This window comes from Vulpes lagopus, chromosome 1, assembly GCF_018345385.1.
Source record: "Vulpes lagopus strain Blue_001 chromosome 1, ASM1834538v1, whole genome shotgun sequence".
Taxonomy (NCBI): Eukaryota; Metazoa; Chordata; class Mammalia; order Carnivora; family Canidae; genus Vulpes; species Vulpes lagopus.
In genome coordinates, this window is record NC_054824.1 from 27,435,964 (window position 1) to 27,452,635 (window position 16,672).

At 45.2% G+C, this 16,672-nt stretch overlaps 1 protein-coding gene across 1 annotated transcript in view; it reads right to left on the reverse strand.

The window, feature by feature from the left end:
- Window positions 1–1,228: 1,228 nt before the first annotated feature.
- The window catches only part of NT5E (5'-nucleotidase ecto), a 43,074-nt gene continuing 27,630 nt past the window's right edge, over window positions 1,229–16,672 (reverse strand). Inside the window, exons 4-9 of the mRNA XM_041764702.1 lie at window positions 10,023–10,220; window positions 8,719–8,873; window positions 7,183–7,288; window positions 6,158–6,307; window positions 4,624–4,824; window positions 1,229–1,674 (exon numbers count right to left, since the gene is read on the reverse strand). Coding sequence (XP_041620636.1) covers window positions 1,511–1,674; window positions 4,624–4,824; window positions 6,158–6,307; window positions 7,183–7,288; window positions 8,719–8,873; window positions 10,023–10,220 — 974 coding nt within the window. The 3' untranslated portion in view covers window positions 1,229–1,510. The remainder of the gene's footprint in view (window positions 1,675–4,623; window positions 4,825–6,157; window positions 6,308–7,182; window positions 7,289–8,718; window positions 8,874–10,022; window positions 10,221–16,672) is intronic.

Genomic DNA, 16,672 nt, shown 5'->3' on the forward strand with positions numbered 1-16,672 from the left:
ACAAACACTGTCTCTCCAAACCTCTACTGCCATTTGCTCACCATTTTTGAAGGTGAAGGCTCCTTTCTCACTGACTCATTTATGCAATGCTGAGCAGGCTCGCATAGTCTCACAAGCACCTTAAGCAAGTATTTGTACTTTTGGGCATAAATCATTTCATTGGTCTGGGTGTTTCTTGAACTTGCACTCAGAGGGGCTTACTCCTAGGCAGGAGTTCTCATATCTATATTTGAGAATGACTTAGAGTGTCCAGATTTGCAAGCAGATCTTACTTCAAATTTCTTACATATACTACTTTAAAAAAAAAAAAAACTAATCCTTGTCTCTTGTCTCCCGTCTGGATTTTCCATACCTTGGGTGGGTGGGGGGGTAGGGGGTGGGAGGGTATGTATGTATGTAGTGTGACTACAGTAAGTGCATTCCTGGCATCTTGCTACGGAGGGACAGGTGCAGGTTTAGAATTACACCTTGTCTTAGAAGGTTCTCTTATGATACCTTGACATGAGAAGGAAAGAGCACAGAGGCAAAATTGATTCCCATAAAATTATTAACAGCTAATACCATGTGTTAGGTACTATGCTGCTACTCCGTAAGTGGATCTCTCTTTAACAAATCTAAATGCCCTTTAGCTCTTTTTCTTCTATAATGTAAATACATCCTGAGTGTCCTGTTCTTCCCTTACCTTTCTCTTGGACCCTGGACTATTTTTTGCAGCCTCTTGCCTTTCCCATCATCTGCTGCACTGTTTGTTCCCTGACTCATTAAAGGTGCATGGGTGGTAACAAGAGAGAATGCTACACTGTGTTAGTCCATTAAACTTACTATAACAACAGGATCTAAAAAGGAAAAAAATAGAGACCTGAAATAAAGCAGATACTTGTCATTCAGGAGCTTGATGCCATTGTTATGAAGAGAGGAAGCCATTAAGTATCATTCCGAAAAGCAACTGGACGTAGTTGAAAGTGCTGGACTTGAGGTCAGAAAACCTGGTTGCAAGTCTTAGACCGATCACTTTCAGCTCTATGGCCTTGAACGTGTCTGCTTCTTCTGAGCTTCAGTTTCCCATCTGTCACATGGGAAAAACAACACTTGTCTTGCCACCAAAGAAAGTTATAGGCATCAAGTAAGATAATGTGCTTAAAACTTCCTTGTAAATGATAAAGTTCTATGTAAACATAGGTGTTTGATGGATTAAAATGAACATAAAGGAGAAAAATGATTTCTGTGGTTTAAAACTGTTAATAAAATTTTATTAAAATTTGCATATGTAAACTAAAGATGGTTGGCCTTCCCATCAAAGGGCTCATTTTCATTTTTTTCCTGTGTTTTCACTAACTTGCTGATCCTGTGTGATGATGTCAATGTCTTCATTTATAGTCCTCTAAGCTCAGTTTCTAAGGGCTTACAAAGATGGTCTGTGCCATCACCAAGCCAGTTCCTAAAAGGCAGACTTGAATCTCACTTGGAAAAAAAAAATGCAGTTCCAAGCATTAAAGGCAAGAATTTTTGGCTATTGGTATAAAACAATGATCACTGCCAAAAATAAAAGAAATATTAGAGAGAAACTTCCATGACAACGACTTCCTGCAGAAAACTTGATCCGACCTTCAACTGCTGGATAAATTACTTTCAATTTTAAGATGTATCCAGAAACCACGTTGATATCTTGGTCACCTAGAAAAATACATACATTATTTTAATTACAGAGTAAGTATCACTTAAGAAGGGGGGGAAAACCAATGTATTTCTCTGAAGTCCTCTGTAATTATAAGAGGGAAGATACTTCTTTCATAAGCAGGGATAAAATGTCACAAAAGACAAGAAAAGTGGTAATCAAAGGTACAAAGAATCTGACTGTGTTTCATGGCCTAGATGTCAGCTGTGCCCACTGTTCACTACTAGATAACTAGATAACTCAGTAAACTCTGAGATGACTCAAGAAAACGGTTGTGACCTTTTGCTTTTGAACCACTCCAAAACAAGGGCATTAGGAAACTGGTCGAGAACAATTAATCGAGACATGAGTGGCTTCCTTCTGCTTGCCTGGTCAGAAATCATTTTCACATAATTGACAATGGAGTCCTCGTTTCCAAAAGAGAGGAGACCTGATTAAATAGCAATTGCCTATACTGTAACTACAACAAACTCAGAGGGACCTGATAAAATTTTAATAATACCATTTGGTAAATCATATATCTGATGAGGGGTTAATACCCAAAATATATAAAGAACTACAACTCAAAAACAAAGATAAAATCTGATTAAAAAATGGGCAGAGGATCCGAATGACATTTTTCAGGACAATATACAGATGGCCAACAGACAAATGAAAAGGTGCTCAACATCACTCATCATCAGAGAAATGCACATCAAAACCACAGTATCACCCCATTAGTTAGAATGGCTATTATCAAAAAGACAAGAAATAGCAAGTGTTGGCAAGGATGTGGAAAAGGAACCTTTGTGCACTGTTGGTGGGAATGTAAATTGAGGCAGCCACTATGGGAAACAGTATGAAAGTTCCTCAAAAAATCAAAAATAGAATCACTGTATGATCCAGCAATTCCACTTCTGAGTATTTGAGGAAAACAACAACACTAATTCAAAAAGAAATATGCACCCCCCATGTTTATTGCAGCCTTATTTACAACAGTCAAGATGTGGGGGGAAAGTGTCCATTGGTGGATGAATGGATAAAGAAAATCCGATACACACACAGATGTATGCACGCATGATGGGATAAAAAGAAATCTTGTCCTTTGGAATAACATGGATGGACCTTGAGGGCATTATGCTAAGGGAAGTAAGTCAGAGAAAGAGAATACCATATAATCTTTCTTACATGAGGAATTAGCAACAAAACCAAGTTTATAGATAGAGACTGGTGGTTGCCAGAAGTGGTGGTGGTGGGGTGGGCAAAATGGGTGAAGGGGATCAAAAGTCCAGGGTTCCAGTACAAATATGTCATAGGGATATAATGTACAGGTTGGCGACTAGAGTTAATACTATATTGCATATTTGAAAGTTGCTGTGTATGAGACCAGATTTAAAAGTCCCCATCGCAGAAAAATTTTCTAACTGTATGATGTTAACTAGACATTGTGATGATCACTTCACAATATATACATATATTGAATCACGTTGTCCTTCTGAAACTAATGTTATGTCAGTTACACCTCAATAAAAAAGTTTATCACTAACTTAAAAAGGAACTCTTTGCTGTCGTTCTCACCCCAGCATTAGAATCACTGGAAGAGACTTTTGCCCCAACCCAATTAAATCAGAATCTCTTAAAAGGACTAAGGTATTGGTATTTAATTTAAAATGTTTCTCAAGTGATTCTGATGTATATCGAGGGTTGAGAACCCTTAGGGCCCAGGCTTCTTCAGCCTCTGTGAGCTACTTCTCTTCACACCTATCAGTCTGGGCTTGGTTGATGCAGAGCCACCAGTTTCGTCTCCTGTGGGACTCAAGAGGACACATTTTATTTTATTCATTTTTTTACTATTTCAATTCAGTTTGCCAACATATAGTATAATACCCAGTGCTCATCTCATCGTGAAGAGGACACCTTAAGCTTGTCCTTCCATCTTCTATCATGGAAAGGGCTGCTTCCTTTGCCCTGGCTCCACTCTCCACCCTCCTCAGAACAAGCAGTTAATACAGCAGGCCCACCACAGTAAGCTGAGGAGGAATCTAGCTGAGCTCCTTTCTGGAAATGTAGAGAAGCTGTGTGTGGGTCTTGTGAGTACACTGGCTTCTGCCCTGGAGAAGAGGCAGGGGTAGTCTATCCCATCAGCGGCCTTTTGCATGTGAAGTGCTTTCTTTCTCTCTCCGCACCCCCCCCCCTTTCACCTGTGCTGGTGGCATCCTCAGGGCCTCTGGGGGACTCAAATCTCCCAGGTATCTTCCATCATTGGACTTCCACATGAAGTGATCCTTAGAAGTGAGTTTTAAAAGTGAGGCTGGGAGACACCTGGATGGCTTAGCGATTGAGGGTCTGCCTTCAGCTCAGGGCGTGATTCTGGGGTCCAGGGATCAAGTCACGCATCAGGCTCCCTGCAAGGAGCCTGCTTCTTTACTCTGCCTATGTCTCTGCCTCTCTCTGTCTCTCATGAATAAATAAATAAAATCTTCAAAAAAAAAAAAAAAAGGTGAGGCTGGGGTAAAATGACCCTAAATGCTGCCAAAAATAGACTCAGGCCAAGTAGGATTGTTCCTTTAATTTGCTCCACCAAACCCACTATGCTGAAGAGGGGAGGTGAACTTATCCCACTCCTACCTGACCTATTTACACTAAAAGCTTCAAGAAAGGTTACAGAATTGTCCAGATCCAATCTAAAGTTCTAGAGATGAAGTTTTCCTGTAAGTGCAAAACTCATTTACATTTCACAATCTGCGTAGCTGTTTAGTTGTACTTGAAAGAGTTTTAAAACATTTGGACTTGGATGGGTGGATATGTGTGCTAGGGAGGGGCAGGGCACATCTTCCCCGGTGCCGTGCTGCCGTGGAGGGAGTCAGCAAGACAGGGACAGGATCTGGTTCTGAGTAGCTCCCCTCTTTGGAGCAGTTCTATTGTTGAGTAGTTTTGGAGTAAATAGAGGAAGAGACACTTATGCTTACCAGAGTCATGTCTTAATGCTTCATCTTTTATCATCTGGAATCCATCTCCACCATTGGCAAGGAAGCTAGGGAGGACTACTTTATATACCTTATCCATTCTGAGAGGCTCGTAACTGGGTACTCGACACTGGGTACAAAGAACATCTATTTTGACCACTCTGTCCCCAGGTTTTCGGGAAAGATCATATACCACGTGAATTCCTAGAAAAGAGAGGAGTCTGTGTTTTCACTGGATCCAAGAGATCTAAGAAAGAGATTTCCAAGAAAGATATTTTGGCCAAAATCTGGAATTGAGGCACTGGGCTTGGTTTTCATGGAGTGTGAGCTTGAGTGAAGATTCAGCAACGGAGTTGAGATGACACTGTAAAATTTTGTTAGGTTTATCCTTGGGTTCTGGGAGGTGGGAGAACCACTGGGAGGAAAATTGGCTCTAGCTCAGAATGGCAAGTGGTAACAAGGCAGGGAGAAACCACACCTTTTTACAATCCTCAATGAACTGATCAGCAATTTGGTCAATGGCTTTGGAAAATGAGAAATAGAGGAGAGGTGCAGAACATTTGTTATAATTTTGAAAACTACTGAATGGTAATGATTTGGGATTGGACAACTTGAACAGAACATGTAACTACCCAGCACTGTGCTGGGGCATCAAAATCTTGCTGTCCTCCCAACTCTCTCCTGGAAAAATGCAGAATTTGGGGGTTATTCCAAGGGAGCACGCAGGGCCCCTTCACCACCTGCAGCTCCGCAACCCCAAGAATGTGTGGGAGGGTGGTTCTATAGAGGGAGGACATGACAAAGCAATCGCACCATCAAGTGAGGCCTACCACCTAAAAAAAAAAAAAAGCCAAAATATAGTGTCAAAGTTAATAAAGTTATTGATTTAAAGATTAACCCCTTGAACTGTGGAAATCATTATTGACAAAAGTGTTTCAGAAGTCCCTGACAATTTGGGAAGCCTTTATTTTCACTGATCTGTGAGATGAGCAGGGCAGGTTTTCTCTCTGCATTCAGACAGGCTGAAGACCTGTCCCAGGTCACAGTGGAACCAGAACCAGGTATCCCAATGTGTCTATGTAGCTGGCTGCCCCTCCCAGAAATCATCCTGGTTGAAACTGATTGGATACTGCATTCCTTTGAACCTCTGCATGGTTCCAGGCAATTATGAATACAACTGAGAAAGGCTGTTTTTTGTTTTTATGTTTACCAAAGAATACCGAATGTCTAAACAACTAAGGTTTTACTAGAAACTAGACCTCAAGGCAGCTGAACTGCTTAGAATTTGGAGGGCCAACTCCTACAGAGGGTCCATGTGATGTCCAAATCAGACGTAGCAAAGATTGCTCATTGCCAAGGCCGTAGGGCTTTGACCCTGACCTATTTTCAGTGGCCTGGGAGTCCATAGCCATTGAAAGACTATGCATTCACTTCGGGTGGGGGAAAACTTAAACAAATCTGACCATGGAGGTCCTGGTGTTTGGGGAACTAAGCCAATCAATAGGAAATCCCATTTCATTTTTGAAGGGTGACTTACCGCCCACTTGCAGGAACTCTCCAGTAGACTGGCCATAGCGGTGTACACTGTGCTCAAAGGCTTTCTTCAGCGTGGAACCTTTTAATTGGATCAGGTCAAAGGTTTCCCCAAAGGGCAGTACAGCAGCCAGGTTCTCCCAGGTAATTGTGCCTGAGGGTAGTTGTGGATGAGGAAAGAAGAAAAACAGCTTGAGAATAAGCTTACCCCAAGAAACCAGTTTCCTTTAGGACTGATGGAAGTGAGGGAGACGTGAGGCTCTGGGAAGGCTATTAGGACAGCATCCGCTGTGTGAGTGGTTCCCAACACTTAGGGAGGAATGGATTCAAGAGGCCTCTGCACATGCTCTCTACCACTGGCATGATGGCAGGAGCTTAGAGATGGCTGTGGCTCCATCGGTCCCTGGTGCTCTTCCCTGGAGTTCCGGCTTACAGCTGGATCTTCAGTGGGTGTTAAGCAATGCTCAGTTCCTCCAGACAGGCAGTGTGTCCCTGCCACCTGTCCCTGTTCGATAATGAGACGAACTCGCGGCTTTACCTGAGACTGCCTGGTTTTGACAGCATATTAGGGACGACTGCAAGAGTGTCCGGAATATCTAACTGGTTTGTTTTCCCATATGATATCCTGGTGTCTGTAAAAGCACTAAAAGAATCTAATCCAGTAGGGTGCTTTTTTTCCAGCACAGGCGACTGGCAATTTGCCCCTTTCTCTTTCCAGATATCAAGGAGGAGACTGTCAGTATTTTGAATTAATCGGCAATAATTAGTATTTGGCTTTGTGAGTTGGAAGTTTAGATCAAGACTGGGTTCCATTAGCGCTAGCTGCTACCTCTGTGTGTGACCACATATGAGAACACACAAGCCCGTGTGTGTCCTTCGGGTTAGGCACGGACTTGAGCAGCAGTGGCCCCAAACTGAAGAGACTGACACTGTGGTATATGGCTGACGGCAGAAGTGAGTCGAGGCTCCCGCGGGCACGGTTAGAGACAGAACATGCGGAGTTAAAGACCCCGAGCCTGGGAAGCCTACCGTTGTTCCGCTCGTCAATGGGCGACCGAATGGCACCTCCATTTAAAATGCACATGGACACATGGTTCCAGGACACTTCATCCGAGTGTCTAATATTGTTGTTAATCTGCAACAGTAGCGCGAATTTACATTAGTTATTCTAGATTTTCTTCCTCAGATCAGTTCCAGGAATTTGGTTTGCTCCATTGAGGAAATAAAGCTGCTTCTTTCCTGCTCCTGTGTTCCCAGAGATTTCTCAGGTATAATAGAACTAGTTTTATGTTCTGAGAAGCAAAAATAAGAAATTGTGACACGTGTCCCATGTCAGACTCTTAGAAACAAGTAGGTCTGAGTCCCCTTTCCTAAGACCCCTGTACTCACAGGCCGGTGGGCGTCCGCAGAACGGGCTCTTGTGTCGGGACAGGGGACAGGGCTTCCGTGCAGACCGGCCTGCGGTGCCCTCCCCCCAGCCCCCCTGCCTCCTGCAGGCGCCGCACTCGCTCCTGAAGGTGGGACCGAAAGCCTTTCCACTCCCCACCTCCTGTCCACAGGATCCCTGGCCTCCATGCCAGGTCCTCAGCCAATTCCCAAGTTGGCAGTCTTGGAGGCACAGAGACAGCCTCCTGAAACTGCAGAGTCATTTCGTTCTTTTCTTTTACAAAACATATGTTCAGTTACAAGAAATAAGATGAATACATTCTGCTTTGAAAAAAAAATAGTGCAAAAGCAAACGTTTTCTTATAGTTGCCTCAGTCTCTTACAGAGAAGTAAGCACTGCTAACAGCTTATTTCCTTCCAGACCTTTCTCTAAACATTCCCATACTGGCTTCTCTTTAACTACTTCTTTTGCAGGACTGCACAATGCTGAGGAGCCGGCACTGATCTTACCTTCCAAAGTGTGAACACTGTCACTTACTCAGCAGTCAGGTATTGAGTGTGCATATGCCAGGCACCTTGCCAAGCACAAAAAATCAGCCCACTGGGTGCAGGCTTTGGTGGGAGCACTGAGTCTGATCTGCGAACCCTGGCTCAGTGTGGCCCCTGTGGAGCTGCCACGGCCAGTCTGCAGACAGGTAGACAGAGGGGTATTTTCATGGGTGATGTGTTCAGCCACAGTTATAATTACATGTTGTCATTCTCTGCTTGTGAAGGAGGCTCTCCCAGTGACATAAGGCCTTGTTCTCTGGAGCCAAGAGGACAGGTCAGTGAGACATTCTGGCCAGGTTAGACCCACGCAGATGTGTTTTATCTACTAGGTCTGCATCTCCATAGTGAAGTTTTGTGTGTTCAGACCATCTTAAAAAAGGAAAGTAACACCCAAAATGAACACCTTCCAATAAAGGCTTCGGTTCTCATAAAGCAATGAAGTGAGAGTGAGCTGGTCTAGTTCGGGCACCTTCCCAAGGTACTCATTATGAATCCATCCCAAGCTTTTATTTGGGCACTAATTTTTTAAAACCCTCTATTCTGTAACTACCAGGTTATCGCCCCTTGAATCCTTCCCCCCTCACTCTTCCCTCCTGAGGCACACGCCCTGTACTCCTGGGGACCACTCACCATAGCATCACAAATCAGGTTGCCCATGTTGCATTCCTTAAAGCGGCATGATTGAGTGGAGCCATCCAGATAGACAACTGTTTTCCCCAATTCCTGAGTAGAATAATTATCTAATTTTATCCTCCATTTGTTAATGTCTGCTTTTATGCTTGGATCTAGAAGTATGAAAAAAAAAAAAAAAGTCAGTCTGCAGTTAAGGCAGGCTCACAGTGGCCTAAATTTTGGAGAAGGAATCAAAGATCATTTAGCTTACCTGTTGTGACTATACATTTCTTTATTATAATTTGTCTACATTTTAGTTTGTGAAATTTCTTCAGAAAATTCTGTTCCTTGGTAATAAAACCAGGAATGGATCTTAATTTAAGGATGCACTGAGGATCCTTTCTTTAAAAAGAAGATTTATTTTAGGAAGAGAGAGCATACGTGTGCAAGTGCATGCATCCTCGAGTGGGGTGGTGGGGGAGAGGGAGGGAGAAAATCTCAAGCCGACTCCCCACTGAGTGCAGAGCCCGACTCGGGGCTCAATGTGGAGCTCAACCTCATGACTGTGGGATCATGAGCCAAAACCAAGAGTCAGATGCTTAACCAACTGAGCCACCCAGGTGCTCCAGATGCGCTGAATATCCTAATATCAACTCATCACACCTGAATGAGCACCTGTGGGCCCACCTGGGATAGCATTAGTAGTGGTGGCAGGGGAGGGGTGGTGTGGTGGGGGCAATGATGAAAGGCCTCCAGTGTAGGTAGAAAGGGCCTGCTGAGGTTCTGGTGTCTGTGTGGTCCTGGCCTTTCCCTCTGGATACCGAGAGGACTGTGTTGTGACCACAGGCTCTGCAAGGCACCCCACTGACCATCCTTTCCTAATCAGATCTTGGTAAGCAGTAAATTATCCTCTGACAAATAAAGAAACTGAAAATCATCGAGACTGGGCAACTTGTCATAGGCATGCTGCTCCTGGTCATGGCGCTGGGGTTGGAGCCCTGCTCTACCTTGCGTGAACCTTTGCTTTAGTGAGCAGCTCTCTTCTGGAGAGGAGTTGAAAGTGGCTCTAACAAACCCAAGTGAAGCTTGAAAAGGCACAAGAAGCAGTGACACAGTATCTGATGCTGAGAGGACTTAGGGAAGCCAATGGGATTTAGGGCGTTTGGGAGATTGGTGTTCCATCTCCTTAACCATGAAGAGGGCATATTTAGGAGAGAACTCAATTCTTTTAAGGTGTTAGAGTCTTGTCCTGAAACATTAACAACAGAAGTCCAGCCATCTAAGTTTTGGATTGGTGGAACCCTCCACTGAGTTTCACGCACCTTCGAGAATGCTGCTGTTGAGAAGAATGGGGTTTCCATGTGAAGCGATGACATTTCCTTTTTCATCAAACTCAACCTTCAAATAGCCTAGGTATTTGCCAAAAGCATAGGCCTGGACCACAGGAACCTTCCGCCCATCATCAGAAGTGACTATAAATGGGTACTTCCCAGCAGGCACCTCTTTGGAAGGTGGAGTTCCTAAAATAGAAGAGCCAAAGCTGATCAAGTCAGCCCTGTACATGGCTGGCTGTAGGCCAGCAGGCCACTGGCCAGATGACAAAGAATTCTGAATGGATGATTTGCTAGCTGCTGCCCTACATTGGTCTTTTAAGGCTGTGCTTGGGCAGCTGTCCCTGTTTCCAAAGGCCCTTTGGCAGGTGAATCCTTCCATTTTCAACTCAGCAGGCATTTCTGAAGCTCTTAAGTCCATAGTCCTGTGCCTCGTGCAGCGGGGGACACAAAGATGCAATACTGCATTAGACTAGCCGAGCCACCTCACTTCCCTGCATTTCAGTTTCCTCACCTGTAAAATAGGTGTAATAACAATTCCTATTTCACAGGGCTGTTGAGAGGATTAAATGTCTAAGTTCCTAGCATAGTACCTGGCACACAGTAGAAAATAAAGGTAGAGATGCCTGGGGGGCTCAGTGGTTGAGCGTCTGCCTTTGGCTTGGGGCATGATCCCCAGCTCATCAGGCTCCCCATGGGAAGCCTGCTTCTCACTCTGCCTGTGTCTCTGCCTGTCTCTCTGTCTCTCATGAAAAAAAAAAAAATCTTTTTAAAAAAAGAAAATAAATTTCTCTCCCTTAGGAGGGGATGGCAACCTCTAGAAACCCTAGACACATGATCTAGAGCTTGGAATCCCTAATGGAAGCTGAACAGAAGTGGCAAAGCTTGTTGTTAGGTTTTGCTGCCAAAATCCACAACCCTTTAAGAGCCACATTGACTGGTCAACTAGCATGCACACGACTCACGCAGCCAGACCCCACATGGGTCAGGTTCTGCTGACTTCTGTCTCAAAGGGATCCCCGTGGAGAGCCTGGGAGCTGACTCATCCTCCAGAGGCTGAAGGGCTCCCTCTGCTACTGCCTCCCCGACACGTGCTTGCATGAGGGCGGGGACTCCGGCCTCTAATCACTTGGCAGGTTTCAGTTCTGTAACTGCGACGCTCCTGCAGGTCACTGCGGTTTACATCTCACCGCGGAGACACGGTCCTGGTTTGGCTGCTTTGAATCAGAGACTACAAGAACAGGTACCCTTGACCCACTACTGTTGCTATCACCCCCCAACACCCTTGACCAGTCCTTCCTATTAGGTGTTTACACAGGGCCCAGGAAACTGTGGCACGTGCTCACAGGGACCAGTTATGAGAGCTGGCCCCTAGATCTCATTTAATCTTCTAAGCATCCCACGAGGCAGCTTCTATTACTGTCCTTACTTTACAGATGAGAACACGGATTGTCATAGGCGGTGTGCCCAAGGTCACACTGGTATGTGTGTTATGTGCGGTGTGTCTGGTATGTGAAAGAGACCAGACGGAAAAGCGGGGCTGGGAGGCCCTCGAGCTGATGTTCTCCCCACTACCCCACACAGCCTACAATTGCTAGTCTCAGAAAGCCTGCAAGAGCTGGTTGCTAAAGGCCACTTACTAAATCGAATGCAAGCCCAGAGGCCGCACCTTGCACCCCAAGCTATTTCCAGGCTTCTCCTTTCACCTAAGACAAGATGGGGGTGGACATTATGAAAAACCTGCTCCTTCCCTGCTCTTATGCCAAGAGCGGTGCCCACATTCCACCTCAAGAAACATAGAGCAGAAGTGCAGCAAATACCAGCCCCTCATAAGCAGGAAACATCTGTTGCCAACCTTAATTTCCCATTTTCTTGCTCCCTCTGGAAAAAAAAAAGCCCAAAGTTTTGGAACTTTACTTTTACTAAGGCCCCTGACTTGAGACCCAGTGCAGGGCCTGTCCCATGGCCATTCGCAGTGTAAGCCTCAGGAGAGGATTGGCAGACGTTGGCTCTAACGGCTCTAGACGATCTCGTGCGCTGCAGGGCAGCAGGGAAGGTCACCACTGTCCTCATCCTCATCTGGTCTGTGTTGGCTCTGATCCCGGCAAGCCTGGAGCCTGCACCAGCCCCCTCACCTGCTGCGGAGGGAAGGTTAGACGCGGGTTCCTCCCCGAGCCCAGACACGCAGGTGCCAACTGGGGGCTGCAGTTCCCAACATGTCCACAAGATGGCAGAGAAAACCCCATCCGGGGGAAAAGGCACTAAATCAGTCCAGAATGGACTGGCAGTTTCCTGGAAATCCTAGAGAAGGGCAAGCCTGGCTTTTTTAGCCTTTAGTATTGCGCCTCACACTGACATAACCAAACCTAAGGTGAACGTAACAGGATTTTGGCGAACGGGTCAAATGCCTCCTCGCATGAGCATGCCCTCTACAAATGGGAGCTGCTAACCCCAGCTCTAGTCTGACAGGGGACGTTCTCTGGTTCTGAAACGCCTCGATGTTCCTTTGTTAGAACATAAAACTTGTCTCCTGCTTCTTAAAAGGACTTAATCAGGAACAAGGAGGATGCTTCCCAGTGGCTTAGGCAGCCGCTGGCCCATTTTGGCTAATCTCTGCCTCTGCCACAGCGGAGTGCTCTCTGCTCCCCTCAACTTGGCAACCTCAGAAACCACTGGCAGAGAAAGCAATCCGGGGCCTCATATTTTCCATACCATCCCATTCAGCCAGAGATGCTTAGGCCTCTACACGAAGCCACACATCTGTCTTTAGAAACCCAACTTGTCATCCTGGCAGGAGAGAAACTGTTCACCAGAACATTATTCCAGCTGTCTAGCAAATAAATAATCTGGGAACCAAACGTGGAGAAACCGTGGGATTGTGGGCTGACATTTAGACTTGGTAAATGGGGCACTTCCTAGCACGGTGCAAATGCCAGACAGAACTTCCAGGGCTCGGCCCGGGGGCCCTGGTCACAGCAGCTCCTCAGGAATGTGACAGTTCCAAGTACAGGCCTGGACCACTGCCCTGCCAGTAGCCAGAAGGGGCTAAGGCGGTGGATCATGTGGTGACAGAGGTGCCAGGGAACAGGCCTTTGACATGGTTTTCAGTTGGCTGAATGAATTAGAGAATGTTTCAAGGGAGTCCTGGCTACCATTTTAATGTATGTGGGAACTGGTTTGAGAATTTCCATACTTCCTACGTGGTACATACGTACAATGAAATATTAGCCATAAAAACGGATGAGATCATGCTATTTGCGACAGCGATGGACCTTGAGGGTACTGTACTAAGTGAAGTAAGTCAGACTGCGAAAGACAAATAACCACATGACTTCAGTCTTATGTGGAATGAAGAAACAAAACAAATCAATTACACAAAAAGCAGAATCAGACTTACAGACACAGAGAAAACACTGGGGGTTGCTGGAGGGAAGGTGGGGAAAGGGATTGGGAAAAACATGTGAAGGGAGTGGGAGATACAGGCTCCCAGTTATGGAATGAAGAAGTCATGGGAATAAGAGGCACAGCACCGGGAGTACAGTCAATGATACGCTAATAGCGTGCATGATGTCAGATGGTAGCTACAGCTGCGGTGAGCACAGCATAACGTACAGAGGAGCTGAATCACGCTGCTCTACACCTGAAACTAACATAATATTGTGTGTCGCGTACACTCAAATTAAAAAAAAAAGAACTTCCGTACTTCCTATGAAAGGGCTGGATAAAAATAACTAGTAATTAGTAATATTTCACATGGTTGCTCCTAAGGGACTCGAGTCTCTAACTTACTTGGAAGTGCTTGGTCTGTCTACTTCTCTACATCTCCTCAGGCAAGCCACACTCCTGGTCAGCATGACCTCGTGCCTGGGTTACTGCACCGGCCTCCTAACGGGTCTGTATGCCTCTTCTTTGCCTCTTTCTAATCCAGTGTCCACACAGCAGGCCTGAGTGATCTTTCTAAAACATAAACACGATCTTGTACTCCCTGGTTTAGAAGATCTCCTACTGTCTTAGGAAAAACATGACAGTTTTTGATATATCATAACCTACATGACGTGACCCTTTCTTGCCTTGCTGGCTTCATCTAGACTGCACGTCAGCGATCCTAGCTTCCCCCAGCCCCAGGCCACACCCACTGGAGCCTTCAAGTGTGGGATGCGACCTGGAGCCAAGGGCCAACATGTGCATTTGTTATATCATTTGGTTTCAGCTTAGTCATCTCTAAAATGTAGAAAATACCAGCTCGTAGGCTCGGAGAATGACAAGTTAATAATGCAGGTAGGAAAGCTGGACTCAGGTAAAGGCTCCATAAAGACGATGATCATTGTTTACCAAGTTAGCTTCTGGATGTCCTGATCGTAGCCCGAATGTCAGCTTTTCAGGAGAACACTGTGCTGGTCCGCCAGCCTTGGTCAGGTCCTCCTGGATATGCTCTCACAGCATCTGGTACTTCTCCATTCACAGCATACTTTGTAATTATATATAATAGGATTGATTTATTTGCATACTGAAAAAAAGTCTGATTAGGGTCAATATCTCTTTTAAGACAAGTTCCAGGAGATCAGGGGCTGCCAAGTCTCCAGGGTTTGCCCGGCACATAGAAGGCACGCAAAGAATGTTTGTTGAATCACTCAGCTTGAGTAGTTTAGCCAGCGCTTTTCCGTGGACCCGACAAGACTTCTATGCTCTCCAGGTAGTGAAATCCACATGTAAAGGGGGCAATGCCTGTGTGCCCACTGCTTCCCCCAACCCCCGCCTTAATTCAATTTTCTTAACTAATGAGCTGAGTGGGGGCTTATAAAGCAGAACCAGAGTTGGGAGTCAAGAGAATAGGTTTTGGGGCTAGCTCAGTTTCAATGTGGTTTCATGACCTTGAGAAAGATACTTAGCTCCTGGGCCCTACATTTAATATCCTAAATTTGTAAAACAAGAGATTTGACTAATGGGTTAACCCAAAAGTTGTTTTTTGTTTTTGTTTTCTTTCTAATTATGCAATGAGATCTTGTGCATGCAGGAAATCTTGTGGCAAAGCGAGCAGTAAAGCAGACTGCTCAGGTAGTGCAGGCTTAGGTGGCCCTGGGGCCAGAGCCCAGCCTCAGGCTCCCTGCCATGGGTGCTCAATGCATGCATCACTGGCTGACTGTCCTCAGCGCCCAGCCGATCAGGCCTGCAAGTTATGTCCCCTGCCTCTGGTGTAGGAGCAGCTTCAAGTGTCCAGGCCCAAGGCTCTCTCTCGTCTTTCCAGCCAAAAGGTCTTCTATAACCAGAGGGGCAAATCAGAGTCCTCGGCCATCTCCGTACCCTACTATGACATGCTAGCTGTCTTGTTTCCTTAAGGGAACTTAATGGGCTGCATGACATTCTCCATATCTGGTCTGTGTCCCTGTTTTGCACATACTTCAATTTACTGTTCAAATTCTTGATCTTGTACGTTCAGTGAGGACTCGGAGGTCTGAAGCAGATTATGAGTCTTGGAGCAGTACCCAGAGCGAGCACAAAACTCTCATGAAACCAGTCCAGGTTGTTGGCTAATGCACTCCTGAGTGGCTGGAGCAAATAAAGGAGTCTGAGGGGTGGGTGGGAGATCACCACAAATTCATTCACTCTATCAACAAACATTTACCAAACTCCAGCAGGTGCCCAGTGTTCTGGATCTCCACTTCTCTGCAGGGCCAGGTCTAAGGTCTGTGCTTTATCTTCATGAGGTCAGGCTGCTTGAGGGAAGGTGTGATGTCCCCCTTGTCTGCCACCCTCTTCTCTTGCCATTGGATCTAGCCATCTCTATGGCCTAGTAATTTCCCAGGCACCAGACTTCTCATTCATTTTTTACATTATAGAACAGGGTTTCATATAACAAAATTTTAAAAAATCGCCAAACTGTTCTACCACTAAGGTCTGTTAAAATGCAGAGTCCAAAGGAATGGGATGGGGAGACAGAGATCTGTTTTCATCTTAACATGACCTTCTTGTAGTTCCATTAAATGCTCTTTTTAGAATTAATAATTTTATTTCTTGAGATTAAAAAGGAGGTACATATGACCATACACTGATGTATACCTGATATACTTTTTTAGGAAGAATCAGCATTTAGCTGACAAAGGCATTCCCAGAGTGGTTACGTACAACATGAAATGCTGTGTGTTTGCAGATAGCGAGGGCTCTCAACAGCTGATTCTCACAAAACATTCATTTCAATCACACTGGTGAACACTCAAGCATGGAGTATACAAGTTAAATAAGCTTATTTCTGTGAACCTGGAGATCATCAGGCATGACCAGGTCTGCTTCCAAATCATGATCGAGTACTTGGAAATTCTCTTACAGATTAGCAGTCATGAATTCAAAACCTTAGAGGTGTTTCTAGGCCTGTGGGGGGAATGTATAAATTGAGGATTAGAGAGCTGAGTAAGACTTAGCCAGCCTGCTTGGCCTAAAGCACCACATTCCTGGTTTCTTATTTTTTAGAGGTAAGAAGATGCACTGGGTCATTTATGTATTTAGCTCAGGTTCTCAAATTGAGTATATACCTCCTTTTTAAAAGTCATTTAACACAAGTATTAATGATAGTTCAAGTTGTTAAAGCAGCAAGTATAGGCCAAAGTGGAGTCACTCATGTTAAGCCCCACGTCAGCAGACCAACA